Here is an 18,079-nt window from a genome sequence, read left to right as displayed (position 1 = left end):
TTCGTGTTTTTTCCCTCTGGAGATGGATTTTTCGCGTTTCCCTTCAACGCCCTCTATATAATTACATCCACTTTATAATTCTTGCCGCCATTATTATCCCAAAATTCCAAATTACCTCCGTTTGCATCGTCAATGCTGATGTATCTAATACAAAACTCTAGCATCCCCTTGCGTCCGTCGGAACTCACGTTATTAACGGAATCATCAATGATGAAGTTGAAAATATCCATGTTGGTCCCAGGTAAGATCCCATCAGCATCACTCAAATAAACACTTTCAATATCATGGAACGTTTTCCATTTGTTCCATGTGTATTTGATAATTACTCTTTTATGGAAAAATATATTCTTGACAAGTACTTTCCCAATGATTAATGTGTGACTATTACCAAACGAATTATTATTGGTATTGTATAGTGTCAAATCTTGCAAAAAGCATTTCTTGTCCTGAGATAAATTTACAAAGATGTTCAATTTCAACGATTTAGGGTTTTTATTACTTAAGATGGGGAAATTTGTCGAATATAACCCAGCCACTTTATGTAAATGGCCAGAACTATTGGATCTGTTGGTACTGCCATTGCTCAAACTCTTTGGAGATACTTCGTTGCTCCTTATTATATTACCATTGCTATTGCCGTTGGTGTTCCCTCTTCTTTTAGGATTTGATATTGTTGATGCAGCAGCATTGGTGAATTTTTTACTTTTCCTCAATGGTTTGATAGGCGGTGCTGAAAAAATGTTTGTATTACCATTACTCCTCAATAATAAATCATTATCATTCATATTAAACATTTGTAAATCAGTTAATAACGTTTCCGTGGTATTCGAATAGTCTTGCATGGTTAATGGCTTATTATAATTCCAAAAATCCAATTGATCAATATTTTCCTTATAATTGATGATTCTTATCGGAGAATCATCTTTTTCAAATAATTTGAAGGGAGCCTTTTCATCAAAATGAACACTCTTGGATCTTTCCATCTTAGGGTGACGTGTTGTATTCAATTTAGAAGAATTGGAATTCAAGATGTTTGGTGTTGTGGGTAAAGATTTGGATCTTTTTTTCAACGAAGGTTTTAATAATTCTCCCGATTTCTTATAAACAGGTATTTCATCACCTACACCCGTAGCGGTATCCAATGAATGCAATAAGTTTAATCGGATATCTCCCGTATCATTAGTTACAGTGCCACTAATGCCGGTGATATAATTCTTGGTGGTCTTAGTTCTTGGTGAGATTGAACTATTTTGATTACTTGTATTATCATCTTCTCCAGGTCCCTGCAAAGGAGTCTGATGGAAAAACATATCGTCGTTTGCCTCATCTAGATCTTTAAATGAAAAATCCTTCTTTATTGGAGAATCATTAGATGAAGTGTTTAAACTCAGCGAACTGTTTGAATTCCATCGAGGGTCTTTATTTCTTAAAGTATTACGTTCCAAAATCGTTTGGTCATCCCATTGAGAATGTAATGTGGGTAATCGTTTAGGTTTCCTTAGAAAATCTAAAGAATTTATATTACTTGATGCAGGTTTATGTGAGATAACCCCTGCTGCAGAAGATGACGTTGAAGGGTTAGTCTTGTTGTATAAGAAATCAGGGTGTGTGGCAGAATTGAATTGTCGAAACATGATGTTACTATTAGAAGATGAAGTGGAGGAACATTTTGAACTTGAATTTATATTGGACGGATCTTGACTGGGTGTCTTGGACTCGGAAGATAAAGATCGCTCGGGTAGTGTAGATACTGTAGCATTGATATGATTTTGCATGATAAAATGCCGAGCCATATGGAGTTTATAAAGGTCTAATAAAACTTGTGAGTGTGTGTGTATTTTTGTTTTTTCTTGCTTTTTTGAATGTAATTTTTTTTTAAATAAGTTTTAGAATTTTTTATTTTTTTTTCTAAAATGGTTTTTATTATTTGATCTTCTTCTTCTGCTTCTTCTTCTTCTTTATGTATTAAGAATGTGGGAGAGAGAAAGAGAGAGGGGTGCGTGTGTTGAATGTATATAGGGAGAAGAAAGGACGAAAGAATGTCTAAGTGATAAAATATAAATATAAACAGCAAACAAACAATGGTAGAGACTTAGCCGTAGGACAGACAGACGGTCGATCTTACTTAGTAGTCGTTTGTAAAAAGCTAGCGAGGATATGCCTTTTTTTTTCCTTCGTAGAATCCTACTTCTTTACTTTCTTAGAGTTGAAGAGGTAATTGGAATGCCTTAGTTGAAAGAATGTCAATTGAAGCAATACTAGGTGAAGCAAACTATACCAAGTAAAGTAACAACCATATATACTATCTCAGATCGAAATAAATACCATCACCATTACAATTAAAACAAAGGCATTATGAAAGTCCTTTTAGTCAAACGTTTACTTTTGCTACTGTGATAACAGCGATGGAAACTTTCACCTTAAGAATTCTAGGCCATACAGATTCAAGGGTCGGGCGTATGTCCCGAAACGGATGACTCCCACGAGGTGGAAATGTACCCCTATGGAGCGTTTTTACCATAGTCAAACAATCACAGGAACTTATTTGACGGATCCGGATCCAGAGCTGGGGGCCCCCAGTGGGGAAGAAACTGAAGAATCTGGGTGCACGGGTGTAACGCGACGTGGCATAGAAGTTTTATGTCACGTGATTTTGGTGCACGTGATTTTGAATTATCACGTGTGCAAGGGTTCTGCCCCGTACTTTATTTTTTTTTTTTCTATTTTTTTTCTTTTCTTTTTTAATTTCCTAAACACGTGGGGAACGTATTCCATATTATACTGCATTAGGCTATATCCTAATTTGGGAAATGTTTCCTACATTTTACGTTAACCGGCATCCGAGACTTTCTAAATTGATGAGATTATAGATATATAATTATATATATATATATATATATATAAATGCAAGTATTAATATATATATATATATTAAAGATCTGTAAGCAATTTAGATATATTTGGTTGTTTGAATTGGTTGGCTTGTTGGCTTGTTGGTTGTTGCCTTTTTTTTTTACTAACAAATAATAATAATATTATCAAATTTCAATGAAATTTGCTGATAATCTTACTGGTTCACAAGTACCAGAATGGCATGGCAAATATTTGGATTATAAATATGGGAAAAAAAAATTACATCAATATCAATTGAAACTCGAAGCCTTTAAAAATAATTCAAATGCTAATCTTAGATCAGCTAGTCTATTAGAAGTCAAAAAATTCTTTATCCAGGATTTCATAGAAGATTGGATCATTCCTTCTCAAATCATCAAATGTAATGATTTCTATTTACATCTTTTAAATTTTGCTAATTTAAAATTAAATATCTTAAATGATCAATTGGCCATTTATAATTCAAAAGTCAATTTCCATAACAATATCGATTATGGTACCACTACATCCACTAATTTACCAGATTATTATTTCCACAAACATAACAATAACACTTTAATAAAACAGTTTCTCAGCGATGAAAAATTATTACCTTCGTGGCCCAAGAATTTAAACCCAATTAAATTATTTTCTAAATTCTCCATGGGGAAGGAAACTTTTAAAATTAATACCACTTCAAATGCTATGGGAGCCATCAATGGTAGTGGTGAAGATGATGAAGATGATGAACAATTGCCTATTTGTAATCCAAATTGGGAACGTAAATTATTGATCAATTCCATTTTAAACCATTTGATGTATTTGCAATTGATTAAATCGTATAGAGATATTAATGTCACAGGGTTCCGTAAGATGATCAAGAAATTCGACAAGATATGTAATACAAATGAATTACCCACTTTCAAATCATATATGTTTAAAAATTATTCCATTTTCAAACATTCAAATTATACTGAAGATAAAGATCCTTTATCCAAGATGGAAACCATACTAGAAAATTGGTTATTAAATGATTTATCCAATTCCAATACTACAAATGCCATTGCCAATAAAAAGCAAATTAATATTCTAATTAGAAATATTAAATTGAAATCTTCCATTGATGAAAATATCATTCATAAAAATAATACAGTAATCTTACAAATGTTTTTATCAGGTTTATTATTAGGTGTTTCAGTAATTCTAATCACTTATACTCTTTATTTATCAATCACTTCAAATAAAGATTCTCATATTCATAAGGCATTATTCCCTATTTGGGGTGGTTGTTATATGGTTCTTTTAATAATTTTATTGTTTTTATTCGATTGCTTCATTTGGCATAGATTCAATATTAACTATAAATTCATCATCTTTAATAAAATTTATTCAAAAAATGGTACTAATTCTTTTAATAATGATTTCGCGACTACAAACATTCCAGAAAATTTATATTTCTTATCATTTTTAATTATAATCACTTCCATTTTCTCAGTCTTAAGTTTCTTTAATGATTCTTTAACTCCATATGGTCAATTTTATATAATGGTTATTTTCATTATTATTTTCTTACCAAATTTCAAATTTGCCCCACCTTATTTCAATAAAATTATTAATACTAAAAAAAAAATTATTATTTCATTAATTAGATTATGTCTTTCAGGTCTATACCCAGTGGAATTCATTGATTTTTTCCTGGGTGATATCGTTTGTTCATTAACTTATTCCATCGCTGATATAGCTCTTTTGAAATGTATCATCGAAACAAGATACGATGAAACTTTTATTTGTAGTTCTTCGAATTTGGTATCAATGGGTATCTTATCATGTTTACCAAGTTATTGGAGATTTATGCAATGCATTAGAAGATACCTGGATTCCAATGATTGGTTCCCTCATCTTTTAAATGCTGTCAAATATTTATTTGGCATGGCTTATAATGGTTCACTGTCTGCTTATAGATTATCTCACCATTCTCCAAAGAGGAAACCAATCTTTATAGTGATGGCCTCTTTAAATTCAATGTATACTTCCATTTGGGATATTATGTTAGATTGGTCATTATTACAATCATCAGATTTGGATTCTTTAAATAATAAGAATAAAAATTTCTTATTGAGAAATGATCTATATTTCGCTGGTAATAGAAATTGGAAAGATGGCTCTTATTCAAAATGGGGGAAATCAGTCTATTATTTTGCAATGATTTTTGATATTGTTATTAGATTCCAATGGATTGTTTATGCTATTGCTCCACAAACTATTCAACAAAGTGCAGTGACTTCTTTTGTTTTGGCAACTACCGAAGTTATTAGAAGATTCATTTGGGTCATTTTCCGTGTAGAAAATGAACATGTAGCAAATGTTCAATTATTAAGAGTAGTAGGTGATTCTCCCTTGCCTTATCCAATTGAAATGAAACGTAAGGTATCAAATACTAACTCAACATCTCAATTGGATAATGAAACTGCTAATGAAATTACTAATAATTCAAATGATAGTGAAAGTAATTCTCTATTAACAAATATTACTACTAATACTTCCATTAAAAATTATATTTCAAATAATCATAAAATAACAAATGAGCTCACAACTTCAATCCCAACTCCAATTGATCGTCCATATCATACTATTATAAGGAGAAAGACTTATATGATGGATGGTCTTTCAAAATCTATTCCTTGGGCTCATACTTCTGATTTCCAACTACCAAGAATTATTCCATCAAATTTTACTACTACAACTACAACAACTAATTCTGGTCTTTCAATTAATAATAATTCGGATCTAGAAAATGATCCTTTAAGCACCACAACAAGCATAAATGAAGATAATTGAGTGAACTAATGTTACTTATATAATAATTATCTGATCTTTTGTTCGTTTGTTTTTCGTACTGGACTGAAAATCCCATTTATTTGCTTTTTTTATTTACTTTTAAAGTAAATCATTATTTCAATTCACAACTTGTATTTTAAATACTTTTATAAATTTATACATCTTTACCATATAAGAGAGAACACATTTTAATTATCGGACAACGTATTAACAAATAGTATATATATATATATGCATAAATTTATTTGTCTCTTCTATAAAATAATACATATGCAAATACGATGACTAAGAAATAAATTAAAAGTAAAATCAACATCATATAGATATATGATTAAAAGATTTACATGAACCATTAATTAAACGTTAGAAAATTCTTGTACTTTAGCATAACTTGGTGGATGTAATTTTCTATGGATTGCTTTACTAATCCAAACCGGCAATATTGACAATGATAATATGACAATTAATTCAGTTAAAAATGAAAATCTTCTAAAATATGATAAATCAAAATATTCCCCCAAAAATGGTACTGAAAGAATATAAAATGAAAATGTACCAACTTCAGTGATAAACATAATTTTGTTCCATGAATGAAATTCCAATGCCACCATAATCAATTCGTTGATAATTAATGCTGTAAAACTAATTGAAACCATTTTAGAAAAATCTTCAACTAAAATACTTGTGAATTTTTGCGAAAACAATTGAATTGTACAGCCTTGGTAAAACGAAAGTAAAACCCATACAAAGAAAGTTTTTCTTGATAAACTTGTACCCTCAATCAAATCTTTATATAATTCAGGATAGATTTTGGTTAAAGATTCTTCAATGTCGTGATCTAAAGTTAAAGAAAAGACTGGGGCCATTGTATAAAAGGTTGCATAGCCGACCATTAACCAACCTTGATATAATGCAATTGGTTCAAAGCTGGAACAAATAGAAAAGACAGCTTGGCATATTGCGATGATTAAACCTCTATGCATAACAAATTGAGCTAATTTAGCTGATCTCTTATATGAATTTCTGCCATGCCATAATAATAATTTTGTTAAATGACAGAATTGAGTAATAGAAAAATCAGCAGCTAATGAAGCTTGTTTACCTTCTTTACCGACAATACCAACACCAACATCAGCACATTGGATCATGCTAACATCATTACCACCATCACCAATACAACATACCCTTTTACCTGTAAATTCACGAATTATTAATGCAATATCAGCCTTTTGTTGAGGAGTGCAACGGCAAGCTATAACGGCCGGTAAATGAATAGAAACATTGAAAAATTCATTTTTATAATATGTTAGGTACATGCCTAATGATTCACCATCGATTAATAAACATGCATTACGGTTGATTTTTAAATATTCTAATTGTTCTAATGCGCCTTGCGGTTTGTTCATTTTGGTAATTGTGTGAACGTATTGACCTCTTGATATTAATTTTGCACTAATTGACACACAACGAGCAGTTTCTACTTTATCACCTGTCAACATCCAAATTTTGATACCAGCATTTCTTAATAATTCTATTGAAGATTTCACATCTTTCTGTAATTTATCTTCAACACCGGTCAAACCTAATAATTCTAACTCATATTCTAAGTATTGAGTGATGGCTTCGGCCATATTTTCATCACGATTCATCATAGATAAAGATGCAGCCTTATAGGCTGCACTGAATTGCTCATATTCTTTTTGGGTTAATCTTTTACGCCCAATAACAAGGGTACGTAGTCCTTCCCGAGCCATATTACCAGTTTCTTCTTCTAGCCATTCATTTTTTTCAACAATTTTAACCATTACAGTGTCAGCACCTTTTTCTAAAAACCAATATTCTTTATTAGTTTCATCAAAAACAATGATACCCATACGTTTTGTATCAGAATTAAATGGGAAAACATTTAGAATTTTATAGTTCAAAATAGAACCAGAATGTTCATGTAATAACGAAATTGAGTTTCTATCCCTCTTGAATAATGATAATCCGACAGATTCTGTAAATTTAACAATGGCAATTTCATCAGGTGAAGCAGCTTGGTAAGTTAATTCGTCATCTTCAAATGTTGGAGTGACATTGTGGCATAGTGCTAAAGTCGCCACCATATCACGAACACGATTAGAATTATCCTTTCTTGCTGTTGATATCATATGATTGACAGATTTATTTTGTTTTTTGTTTGATACCATGGTAGAAACGTAATCAGAGACTATATCAAGGGTTTCAGGAGTGTAAGAAACAGCGCCTAAATGAATTTTTTTCAATTCCATATCATTCTGTGTTAACGTACCAGTTTTATCACTCAATAGATACTCTATTCTACCAAGATCTTCCGGTATAGTACTTGTTCTAACAACTGTTTCTGGAATGATTTTATCATGTTCTATTTGATAAGCGTACACAGATTTAGCTAAATCAAGATTGACTCTTAATGAAACTGGAATAATTGTGGAAAATAAAATTAAATATCTCATTATATCAATGACCCAATCATCGTTTTTAAACCCAGCAAATAATACTAATACTACAGACAGTATGAAAACTGATAAACATAAAATTTTAGAAAGGTCATTGATCTCTAACTCTAATAAACCAGTCTTGACAGTTGGAGAAGTCGTATTCATTGCTTGTCTTGTGTCTTTACCTGTATAAACAACGCAACCAATACATGATCCTGAAGATGCTAAAACTGTGTTTGCCCACAATGTATTATCAATCGATAGAGGATTTGATGATGATTCCTTGTATGTAACTTTGCCCAAAAATTTATGAATAGATTTTTCTGGAGATGATGCAGTTATTTTTATCTTATTAATTAAATCAATTTCTAATAGATTTTGAGTGACTGCAGGAGCAATTCTTAATTTCCAGTCGGTCTCACCATCCAGCTGATCTGTTTTAATAAAGCATTCACCTGATGGTTCGCTTGACTGTAATAATACTAAATCTGAAGGTATACGTCTATCTTTTTCAATTTTAATTATATCACCAACTTTCAAATTTTTGCTTTGAACTAACTGGGATTTTTGTAAAACATAGTACAGCTCATTGTTTGATTCGCTATCACGTTTTCTTCTTCGTAAATCATCAAGGGCTTCTTTAGTCATTGTAACGGTAAGCACAAAAGCTAGAGGAACAATATATGAAGATAAATAACCTATTCTCAACGCAGGTATCGATTGTGATAGTGCGACCATTAAGAAATAAAGGTTATAAAAAAATTTAAATTGCTCATACAAAAGAATTGGTACAAAAGTAAATGGATTATATTTGGCATTGGAAATTGCATTTGTTGGATACTTCTTCTTATCATAAATCGGAGTTGTGTCAGGATGAATTTCTCTTTGACCAAAGATAATACTAGAATGTTCGTCATCGTTTGTTGAAAGTGTAGTAGATTGATAATTAATTCTGTTACTGGACTTTTTATTAAAACTGAAAAAATTAGAAAATCTATTGAATATATTATTTTGTTGTGCTAGAGCAGATGGACTAACAAAATTTGGTTGCGGACTGTGATAAGCATCATTATTACTAGTATTATTCCATTCGGAATTCTCTAATAAAGGTCGAGTAACATTACTGTCAGCTCTCGAAGACGGCATATCAAAATCACTACCAATAGTTTCTAATTCAAATGTGGATATATTCTTTCTAAAAATATTTTTGGAATTGGGGTTCGGGCTTATATTAGAGCTTGGGTTGGAATTAGAATTAGCCTCTTTATTTTTACCAAAATTTTCTACGGTTTCTTCTAAACGTTTGTCAAACTCTTCTGTGCTAAATGAATCTGTGCTTTGTAAGTGCTGTTTATTGAATTTTCTAAAAGGGTGTATATTAGAGCCAATACTAGCAGAGTGATTAGCCATAATTTATCGATTGACTTTAGATATATAAAAAAAATTAAAGGTAATCAAAAAGAAATATAATTGGACGAATTGATTTTATAGCGATAATCTGGATATTAATGAGGTCTAATTGTCGTTTTTCCCACAAATATAAAGTTGATCTAGTAAATTAAAATGATCAACAAAATATGATTCATTTAATAAAAAAAAAACTATTATCAATTTTTTTTTAATTATTTCGTGTTTTTGATTACGTTAGCTTAATAGCGTGCAATTAGGTTCAGTTGAACTTTCAAATGAAAAGCAAATTGACTAGGGCGTCTCGTTTGGAGCTAATAAAAAATAAAAAATAAAATAAAGAAGGTATTCCAATTTCAATTTCTTAAATAAACTAAAGGAAGTACAAGATAGACTGCCAATCACTTTAACTTTCATAACTTTTCCGTTTTAAAGGTTTTACCTAATAGGTAAAATTAAAAAAATTGATAGAATTCACTGAGCCGCAAATGTTTCATGATAAGATTTAAGCACAAATAGTTACCCGCGGCACCACGTGATACATTATGTCGTATCTGACTTAGGTAATATTTACGGCTAAATAAATTGTGTTTTGATGATTTAATTAGCTTAATACATACTGTCAATTTCAGAAACTAGATATGTTATAAATTTATTTATATATGGAGATAACACTTCAATATCATTGATTAATCGCCTTTCCATTTATGAATATGAACCAGCTCATGAGTTAATAGTTGAAGGGATGTAAAAGTTGCAAGTCTTATTAGGTAATAAATAAACATTGTTATTTTTTCAAACCCATCGAGTATATTTCTTTCAGTAGATGGCATTGTAGGTTCTAATATGGTTGGTAACTCAAATATTAGAAATGACATTAATAGTAAATAGCAATAGCCGCATTGTACCAAATTATGTTTAACATATGCTAATCTATTACACTCTCCATGAGTGGTTCTGATGGATTTAATATCTCTATGATATAATGGTGGTAACATTATCGGCATAAATATATATCTAGTGATGAGATGAAGTACAATTAATATGGCTAATTGAAAGAGTCCATCAAAAGTTTGAAGAATTTGCATATTTTTTGTTTGAATAGGATGAAACAATGATACCCACTCAAATGTTGATTCTGATACATTGAAAAGAAATATACAAAAAGATAATATTATAAACTTTGTTTCATATTTTGTTTTATAAGTATATATTATGGCATTGTATTCATCATCTTCACAATACTTGTCGCACTGTTTCGAGTTTCTTTCTATATCACCTTCCCAGACGTAATTGTTTGTATAAATATTGCTCTGAGGGGCCATAAAGGTAGCATGGTTGGGAATTGAAGCTATATTTCTGTCATCAGACCCCAAATCACCAATTAAGACGGTATCACCATAGCCAATATCTTGCATAGAAAATCTTTCTGGATCCTTCATTATCAAAGCTCGAATTGGTAGGTAAGTTGCTCAAAAAAATATGACTTACAAAATAAAGTTTGTGGGATATTTCAATTACTGTCTTCTGTTATATTAATCCGAATTAATTAAATGATAATTTTTGAGAGAATCATTAAAATAGAATAATAAATAGCAAACAAAAAAAAGAATAATTAATACGATTAAGAAAAAATGTTTTTGAATGCACTAACATAATTTTATTGTATGCATTTCCTAGTATTTTGTTACCAAATATCTTTATGTCACAATAAGCTCAGTTCTGTCGCGCTCGGAGTTATTTTTCGTATATCCGCGGAATTAATCAATAATTCAAAGAATGACTAAAGCCCTTCAAAATTAATTTAGATCAAATAAATATAGTTTTACTAGTATTCTATAAGATATAAGGTAAAATTGCATATTTCTGAGTCTTTTCTGGTTTGAATTTTGATCTATAATAGTTTTTAGTCTCAATTCCTGATATTGAAAGACTAACAATAACCCAGAGTAATGGATAAATAAAAATCATGCTAAATGACAGTAACGATAAATATATTAAAATTTCATCGAGATAATGTGGGCATGCTACTATCTTAAATAATCTACCCCTTGGTAAAGAATATTTTACTAATCTTGATAATGTTTGATGGTTTTCATATTGGTCCCATGATGCTAGTGAAAAAACTAAAAATGCAAATATATTGATGGTATGAGGTACAATTCTCTGAGTATATAATTGATGGAAAGTTAAAAGATTTAAAGTTGTATAAAACCAAATCCCGACTGCATAATGTGACCAGTTCATTCTTGAATCTTTAGTATATTTCGAGATATAAAGTGTTTCATACAGTCTACGGACTGAATGAAATAAAATTAACCATGTTATTGAATATGTGGGGAAAACAGTTATATTAATAAAGGAAAAACCTGCTGAAATGATGTAAAAATGAGCAAAATATGATTTACGAACTGTGAAATTAGATATACGTTCTAATAAAGATAATTCTTGTTTTTTTTTTGATGGAATTGGTTGTAACGTTTTTCCATATTGTAAAAATTTCGGCAGGAAATATTTGGCAGTAAATAATGCAATAAATCCCAATAATAGCGAAAGTTGGTATAAAATTATTAAATATTGTAATAATGTGACTAAATCTATCATTGGTATGTAATTAATTGCTTTTTTTTATTTTAAATTTTTTTTCTTATTATTTTTTTATTTTAAATTTTTTTATTATTTTTTTATTTAAAATTTTTTACACTGTCATCAATAAATAATTCTAATTGAATAGTTTTCTTTACTAAAAAGAAAAAAGGTTAAAATTCCGGGAAATATGATAATAATAATTTATGTGTCCTTTTAAGATGCTAACTGATAGAACCAAAATTCTTATTGAAAATATAAAGATAAGTATACAATAATATTATAAATGTTAAATAAATAATATAAAGTGTAATGGCATCCAGGGTAAATAACTAATCAATGAAAGAAATTATTTTTATAATTTTTTTTGTTTTTAATTAGTTATACAGACAGAAGAGAAATTATATTGAGTATGGTTTATTAAGTTAAAGAAAAAGATGATAATTAAATAAATTATTTTTTAAATATATTTGTGATTATATTTTCTTTTCAGAAACTTAGTTCTTGGATTTCTTGGTCTTCTTAGAATCCTTCTTGGCCAATTCAGTTTGTTCCTTGACAACTCTCTTGACGATCTTTTGTTCTTCGATCAAGAAAGCTCTGACAATTCTTTCCTTGACACAGTTAGCACATCTGGAACCACCGTAAGCTCTAGAAACAGTCTTTTGAGTCTTAGAGATAGAAGCGTATTGTCTTGGTCTCAAGGTAGCAATACCTTGTAAAGCGTGACCACAATCACCACACTTTGGTCTGGTAGCTAACTTCTTGACGTGTTGAGCACGCAAAACACCACCTGGGGTCTTAACAACCTTGATTTTGTTAGATCTGGTGTTGTCTGTAGAAAATGGTTTAAAATACTAATAAAGTATAATATAATAAAGATTGTTAGTATAATTATTCAAAAATTCTTTCGTATTCATAATCAATTTCATTTCAATAAAAGAAAAAACAAACATATCTTCAAGAAATTATTTTAATAAACAGCTAGTTCCTAATCACAAAATTCTAAACTTTTTTTTTCAATTTTTCAATTTTTCAATTTGATAAATTGTTTTTCAACTATTTGTAGACGTTCAATAATTTCATAAATATATTCAAGTTGCGCATTCTAGGATTTAAATTTAGTTAATATAGTTTGTTGTTGCTTCATCAAAACTTATTAACGCTTCTTCTAATAATTTTTTTTTCTTTTCATTTGAAATTGATCATAAATTTGACGATTCATTAGATTCGAATTCTCATTAGTTAAAACATACATGGATTTCTTCTTCTGTAAGTAACACGTTGAGCCATTTTTGGTTGATTTCAATGTAATTTTACCTATATCTAAGCTAATGAATTTTAAAAATTTAATATATTATTATAATATAGGGCGAATATTGCCGTTTGAAAATATCGATATATTAACCAGATTGATTACTATTATGAAATGTAGCAACACTTGCAGTTCGGAGATAGACAGACAGAGAGAGAAGTCTAGGCAGAGAAGGGAAGTCAGTTTAGGCAGAGGGAATAGTAGGCCTAGGTCAGAATGATAGTAAGTCTAGAGAGAAAATGCAGTATTTCCCAGAGTACTATGATCAAAGTCTCATGGGAGGAGATGAGAATTGGGATGGTGAAGCTCCTCCCTAGGATTTCCCTTCAGGAGGAGGAGACTCTTTGATTCGTCGGAGAAATTGAAAATTGGAAATATTTTTTAAAAAGAGGCGACGCATCATTCTTGAGAAATTCGTGAAGAATAAATTGAAAAAAAAGAACGATAGTAAAAACAAATATTCCACCCATACACCTTCCAATACGGGCAGTCTGGAAAGTTTGAAAGAAAATACATCCAAAAGGAATGTATATGAAGAATGTATCACGATAAAACATAGTAATCAGTGAAAATCTCAGTATTACAAAAGCAACAAGTTATGTTGTAAGTTTATATAAATTTTCTATCGATTGGCATATATACGCTTATCTATTCTAAAGCAACTACTTCAACTTCCACATCAGCACCTAATGGTAATGCGGCAACAGCTACACAAGATCTGGCTGGTTTGTGGGTATTAAAGTATTTAATATAAGTAGCATTAAATTCCTCAAAATCCTTGATGTTTGCCAAGAAAATGTTAACTTTAATGATTTTATTTAATGAAGAGCCAGCGGTTTCTAAGATGGCAGAAATATTTTTAAAGATTTGATGAGCTTTGTCTGAGATGGAGCCTTCGACACGAGTCCCATCTGGCAATAGAGCTATTTGCCCAGATACGTAGATGAAACCATTACCTTTCATAGCATGAGAATATGAAGCAGCAGCTGGTGGGGCATTTGAACAATTTATTGGAGTTAAACCTGGCATTATGTGTTTGACAGATTAAGGGATAGTTTTCTCGAACGACTTGTTGTAAAGCCGTATAAAAAAACCGTGCAACATTTTTATATAATTTCGCTAATGACGTAATGGATCGAGAATTTTAAAAAAATGAATAAAGGAACAGCATAAAATATTACATAATCAATATATAAAGACATCGTAAGAAAGGAAGGGAAGGTGCATTTACGACTATTCTAATGCAACTGCTTCAATTTCTAACACAGCACCTAAGGGTAAACCAGCGACAGCCACACATGATCTTGCAGGTTTATGGGCGTTGAAATATTTAATATAAGTGGCGTTAAACTCTTCGAAATCATTCATATCGGTTAAAAATACGTTAATCTTGATAATTTTCTTGTAACGAAGAGCCAGCCGTTTCTAAGATAGCGATAATGTTTTTAATTACTGCATCAGCCTTTTCAGAGATCGTACCTTCAATTGGATCACCATTTGTATAATGTGGTGCTTGCCCAGATACGTAGATGAAACCATTACCTTTCATAGCATCTGAATAAGAAGCTGCAGCTGGGGGTGCTGTTGGACAATCAATTGGAATTAACTTGGACATTTCGATGATATGCTTGTGTTTTTTTCATTTGCATAATTGTACAACAAATGTAGTATATTATATACACTTATATATTAGTTTGATTGCAGGTAAGTTAGCAATAGTATTGTATTTGTATGTAAATGTATAAACGTTCAAGATGCCTTGTGAGCGGTGATGGCTCTTAATCCTAACAAAATGTGGCATGTGGTGGATCATATTCTTTCTTGCTTTTATTAATATACGTGACTTAATAAAAAAATGATTAATTACCAGTAGCGGAAACAGGAAAAACATCCCGATTCCGCAAGCCACGGCTTCACGAAAAGTAAAATGCCCATTACACGGCTGTGTATTGCCTTAAGGCATAAGATTACAAATCTTTTCTTTTTTTTTCAAAGTGTAAATATGAAACTTTAAAGTTGAATAGGAATTAAATAATATAAAAGTATAATCTATCAATGTATAAAAACACACAAAAAGGGTAAATAAAAAAGCAAAGTAAATTAAGTGTTGTTGTATAGTGGGTTGTGATTTGTGATTTGTGATTTGTGAGATGTGAGTTGTGAGTTGTTCGTTAGAGAAAGAATGAAAAAATGAGAAAAGGGGTCATGATGATTACCATTTCAATAAGTCGTCCTTAGCGTATAAGTAGTCTTCGAAGATGAATTCGACTTCATCGGTGACTGGGTCGTAACCGCCAACCTTGATGGATTCGTGGTTCTTGACGATGATGTCACAACCCTTTTCGATCAAGAAGTCCTTGTCGAAAGTGGTGGCGATACCAACAATCTTACAACCAGCAGCCTTACCGGCAACGATACCAGCTGGAGCATCTTCAAAGACACAGGCCTTGGATTTGGATGGGTCTTGTTCGTTGATTGGGAAACCCAAACCGTTTCTACCCTTCAAGTATGGTTCTGGATGTGGCTTACCGTTCTTAACGTCATTAGCAGTGATGAAGTTGGATGGTCTCTTGATGTTCAAAACTTTGAACCATTTTTGAGCCATGTCTCTGGTACCAGAGGTGGCAACAGCCCATTTTTCCTTTGGCAATTTGTTCAATTCGTTACACAACTTGACAGCACCTGGAACTTCAACAGAGAATTCACCGTACTTGTCTGGGATTTCACCTTCCAACTTGGTAACGTAATCTTCATTGGCGAAATCTGGGGCAAACTTAGCAATGGCATCGTAAGTTCTCCAACCGTGGGAGATTTGGATGACATGTTCGGCATCGAAGTATGGTTTGTCCTTACCGAAATCTCTCCAGAAGGCAGCAATGGCACCTTGAGAAATGATGATGGTACCGTCGACATCGAATAAGGCGGCGTTAACTTTAAAAGAAATTGGTTTTTGAGTCAAAGGCATTGTTGATTTATAAATGTGCGGGTTGGAATGCTTGGTTATTTAACAAGATGAAAGAGAGAAAGAAAGAAAGAACAGGAGACAAGAATTACATTAGTGATTGGATAAACAAGTATTTATATATTATTTGCAAATGGATTTTTTTTCCTGACTTAATATTAACGTTAAAACGTTTCTACTAGTATAACAGAGATAGCACAAAATACAAAAAGAAACAAAAAAAAGAAATAAATTAAGATAAAAAAGAAACGTAAGTAAAGACTTAATAGTGAAAAATATTTTGAGATGAGGGAATTTCTAGTATTCTCGATAGATACCTTAGATGGCGTGTAAAAGGTATTATGTAGAGGTCAAATAAGCTGTTTTAGGTAAGTGAGTATTATAGAGAAATTTCAAGAAGGACCATGAATGTATGATATGATATGATATGATATGAAGAAGAGTTTTAATGACTAGTAGTTATTATCTAGGAAAAAAGGAAAGACGACGACGATGGACCACAGAACTCGGCGTAGGGAGTCGGGAAGCAGGCATTGGACAAAGTCCAGTTGATGGATGAATGATATTTGATGAACTGATGTTGATGGACAATGGGGGTCCAAATTGTAAGCTGGTGATAACCAAGGAAGAATTGGCCCATATTAAAACATGGTGGAAAACGGTAACCGTCGCGAAGAAGAAACGGAGTCCGGATGTACTGCGGGTGTTTCTGCGCAGGGCGTTGGCGCTGGGTCAAAAGAGGGTCAAAAAGGACCAAGATAAGCGGAAGGGTCAAAATCAGACGAGGGTCAAAACTAGATAGAGAGGCTTTGCAAGCAGGGACAACCGCAGACAAATGCTGCAGGACAGAGGGGTCAATCTCCAGTGACAGGCACAGTCTAGACCCAAGGGACAGGGACAAGAGGCTAAAGTACAAAGGCCAAAAAGTAAAAGGACAAAAACAGCCAAAAGCAAGAAGGCCAAAAAAAGAAAACAAGAAGGTCAAAAAAAACAAAGTGGCCAAAAAAACAAAAGTGGACAAAATAGGAAGGCCAAAAACAAGAAGCTCGTGGGTCATTAAAATATTTTTTGGCTTCGCGTGTTACCGTTTTGGGACATACCATGGGCCACGTGCAATTTGTGGTTGTTATGTGTGGCTCTTTTCGGTATTCCCATGTGGGCGCGTGATGTGCAGGTGCTAGGAATCTGGGGATAAGCTCAGGGTTGCAAAACAGGGTTAACCCGGGTCAGGGTTGTGGTGACTAGGGTTGTGGTGTTTGGGTGGACGTTGCTGTGTCCACGTGGTCTGAAATGGTGCACGGATGAACCTAAATCAGGGTAACGCTCTTTTTTCCAATTTGCATTCCAATTGTTCTCAATATTCTCTTGATATGCATGCTTCCGGGTTACCTTAATCGGCCATACATGAGCCAGACTGTGGCTGACTACGGAGCTTTCTGGGTAGCAAGCCATTTTATCCATCGGTAAATTTCAAGCTTCAACGATATCGATTGTTTATTACGGTGATGAAACTTCAAATGCATTTTCGCCTCTAGAAGCAAAAATTCTTTGATAATAAATAATGCCATCTTGTTTATCCATTCAATTTTTGTAAAAGAAATGAAGAAAAAAAATTATCAATTTAACCTGCAGGTTTTT

The 18,079-nt window shown here is 31.9% G+C and overlaps 9 protein-coding genes across 9 annotated transcripts; 1 reads left to right on the top strand and 8 right to left on the bottom strand.

Moving 5' to 3' along the window:
• Positions 1-53: 53 nt before the first annotated feature.
• Positions 54-1,793, bottom strand: TBLA0J01480 (CBM21 domain-containing protein; the record flags this gene model as incomplete). The annotated part of the gene is made up of 1 exon (XM_004182615.1): positions 54-1,793. The coding sequence occupies one exon, from the start codon at positions 1,791-1,793 to the stop codon at positions 54-56; it is 1,740 nt and encodes a 579-aa protein (XP_004182663.1).
• A 1,255-nt stretch (positions 1,794-3,048) lies between these two features.
• TBLA0J01470 (SPX and EXS domain-containing protein) lies at positions 3,049-5,709 on the top strand (the record flags this gene model as incomplete). The annotated part of the gene is made up of 1 exon (XM_004182614.1): positions 3,049-5,709. The coding sequence occupies one exon, from the start codon at positions 3,049-3,051 to the stop codon at positions 5,707-5,709; it is 2,661 nt and encodes an 886-aa protein (XP_004182662.1).
• Positions 5,710-6,065: 356 nt separating this feature from the next.
• On the bottom strand, positions 6,066-9,581 carry TBLA0J01460 (uncharacterized protein; the record flags this gene model as incomplete). The annotated part of the gene is made up of 1 exon (XM_004182613.1): positions 6,066-9,581. One exon carries the CDS (start codon positions 9,579-9,581, stop codon positions 6,066-6,068), a length of 3,516 nt encoding a protein of 1,171 aa, XP_004182661.1.
• Positions 9,582-10,267: 686 nt separating this feature from the next.
• TBLA0J01450 (uncharacterized protein) lies at positions 10,268-11,020 on the bottom strand (the record flags this gene model as incomplete). Its single annotated transcript, XM_004182612.1, has 1 exon — positions 10,268-11,020. The coding sequence occupies one exon, from the start codon at positions 11,018-11,020 to the stop codon at positions 10,268-10,270; it is 753 nt and encodes a 250-aa protein (XP_004182660.1).
• A 394-nt stretch (positions 11,021-11,414) lies between these two features.
• On the bottom strand, positions 11,415-12,182 carry DFG10 (putative polyprenol reductase; the record flags this gene model as incomplete). The annotated part of the gene is made up of 1 exon (XM_004182611.1): positions 11,415-12,182. The coding sequence occupies one exon, from the start codon at positions 12,180-12,182 to the stop codon at positions 11,415-11,417; it is 768 nt and encodes a 255-aa protein (XP_004182659.1).
• A 479-nt stretch (positions 12,183-12,661) lies between these two features.
• TBLA0J01430 (60S ribosomal protein eL34) lies at positions 12,662-13,457 on the bottom strand (the record flags this gene model as incomplete). The annotated part of the gene is made up of 2 exons (XM_004182610.1): positions 12,662-12,999; positions 13,421-13,457. 2 exons carry the CDS (start codon positions 13,455-13,457, stop codon positions 12,662-12,664), a joined length of 375 nt encoding a protein of 124 aa, XP_004182658.1.
• A 670-nt stretch (positions 13,458-14,127) lies between these two features.
• TBLA0J01420 (uncharacterized protein) lies at positions 14,128-14,508 on the bottom strand (the record flags this gene model as incomplete). Its single annotated transcript, XM_004182609.1, has 1 exon — positions 14,128-14,508. One exon carries the CDS (start codon positions 14,506-14,508, stop codon positions 14,128-14,130), a length of 381 nt encoding a protein of 126 aa, XP_004182657.1.
• A 1,183-nt stretch (positions 14,509-15,691) lies between these two features.
• On the bottom strand, positions 15,692-16,444 carry TBLA0J01410 (HAD family hydrolase; the record flags this gene model as incomplete). The annotated part of the gene is made up of 1 exon (XM_004182608.1): positions 15,692-16,444. The coding sequence occupies one exon, from the start codon at positions 16,442-16,444 to the stop codon at positions 15,692-15,694; it is 753 nt and encodes a 250-aa protein (XP_004182656.1).
• A 463-nt stretch (positions 16,445-16,907) lies between these two features.
• TBLA0J01400 (uncharacterized protein) lies at positions 16,908-17,498 on the bottom strand (the record flags this gene model as incomplete). The annotated part of the gene is made up of 1 exon (XM_004182607.1): positions 16,908-17,498. The coding sequence occupies one exon, from the start codon at positions 17,496-17,498 to the stop codon at positions 16,908-16,910; it is 591 nt and encodes a 196-aa protein (XP_004182655.1).
• Between the last annotated feature and the right edge of the window lie 581 nt (positions 17,499-18,079).

The sequence above is a fragment of the Henningerozyma blattae genome, chromosome 10 (genome assembly GCF_000315915.1).
Source record: "Henningerozyma blattae CBS 6284 chromosome 10, complete genome".
In the NCBI taxonomy this organism is placed as follows: domain Eukaryota; kingdom Fungi; phylum Ascomycota; class Saccharomycetes; order Saccharomycetales; family Saccharomycetaceae; genus Henningerozyma; species Henningerozyma blattae.
This window is presented reverse-complemented; position numbering and strand designations above follow the sequence as displayed.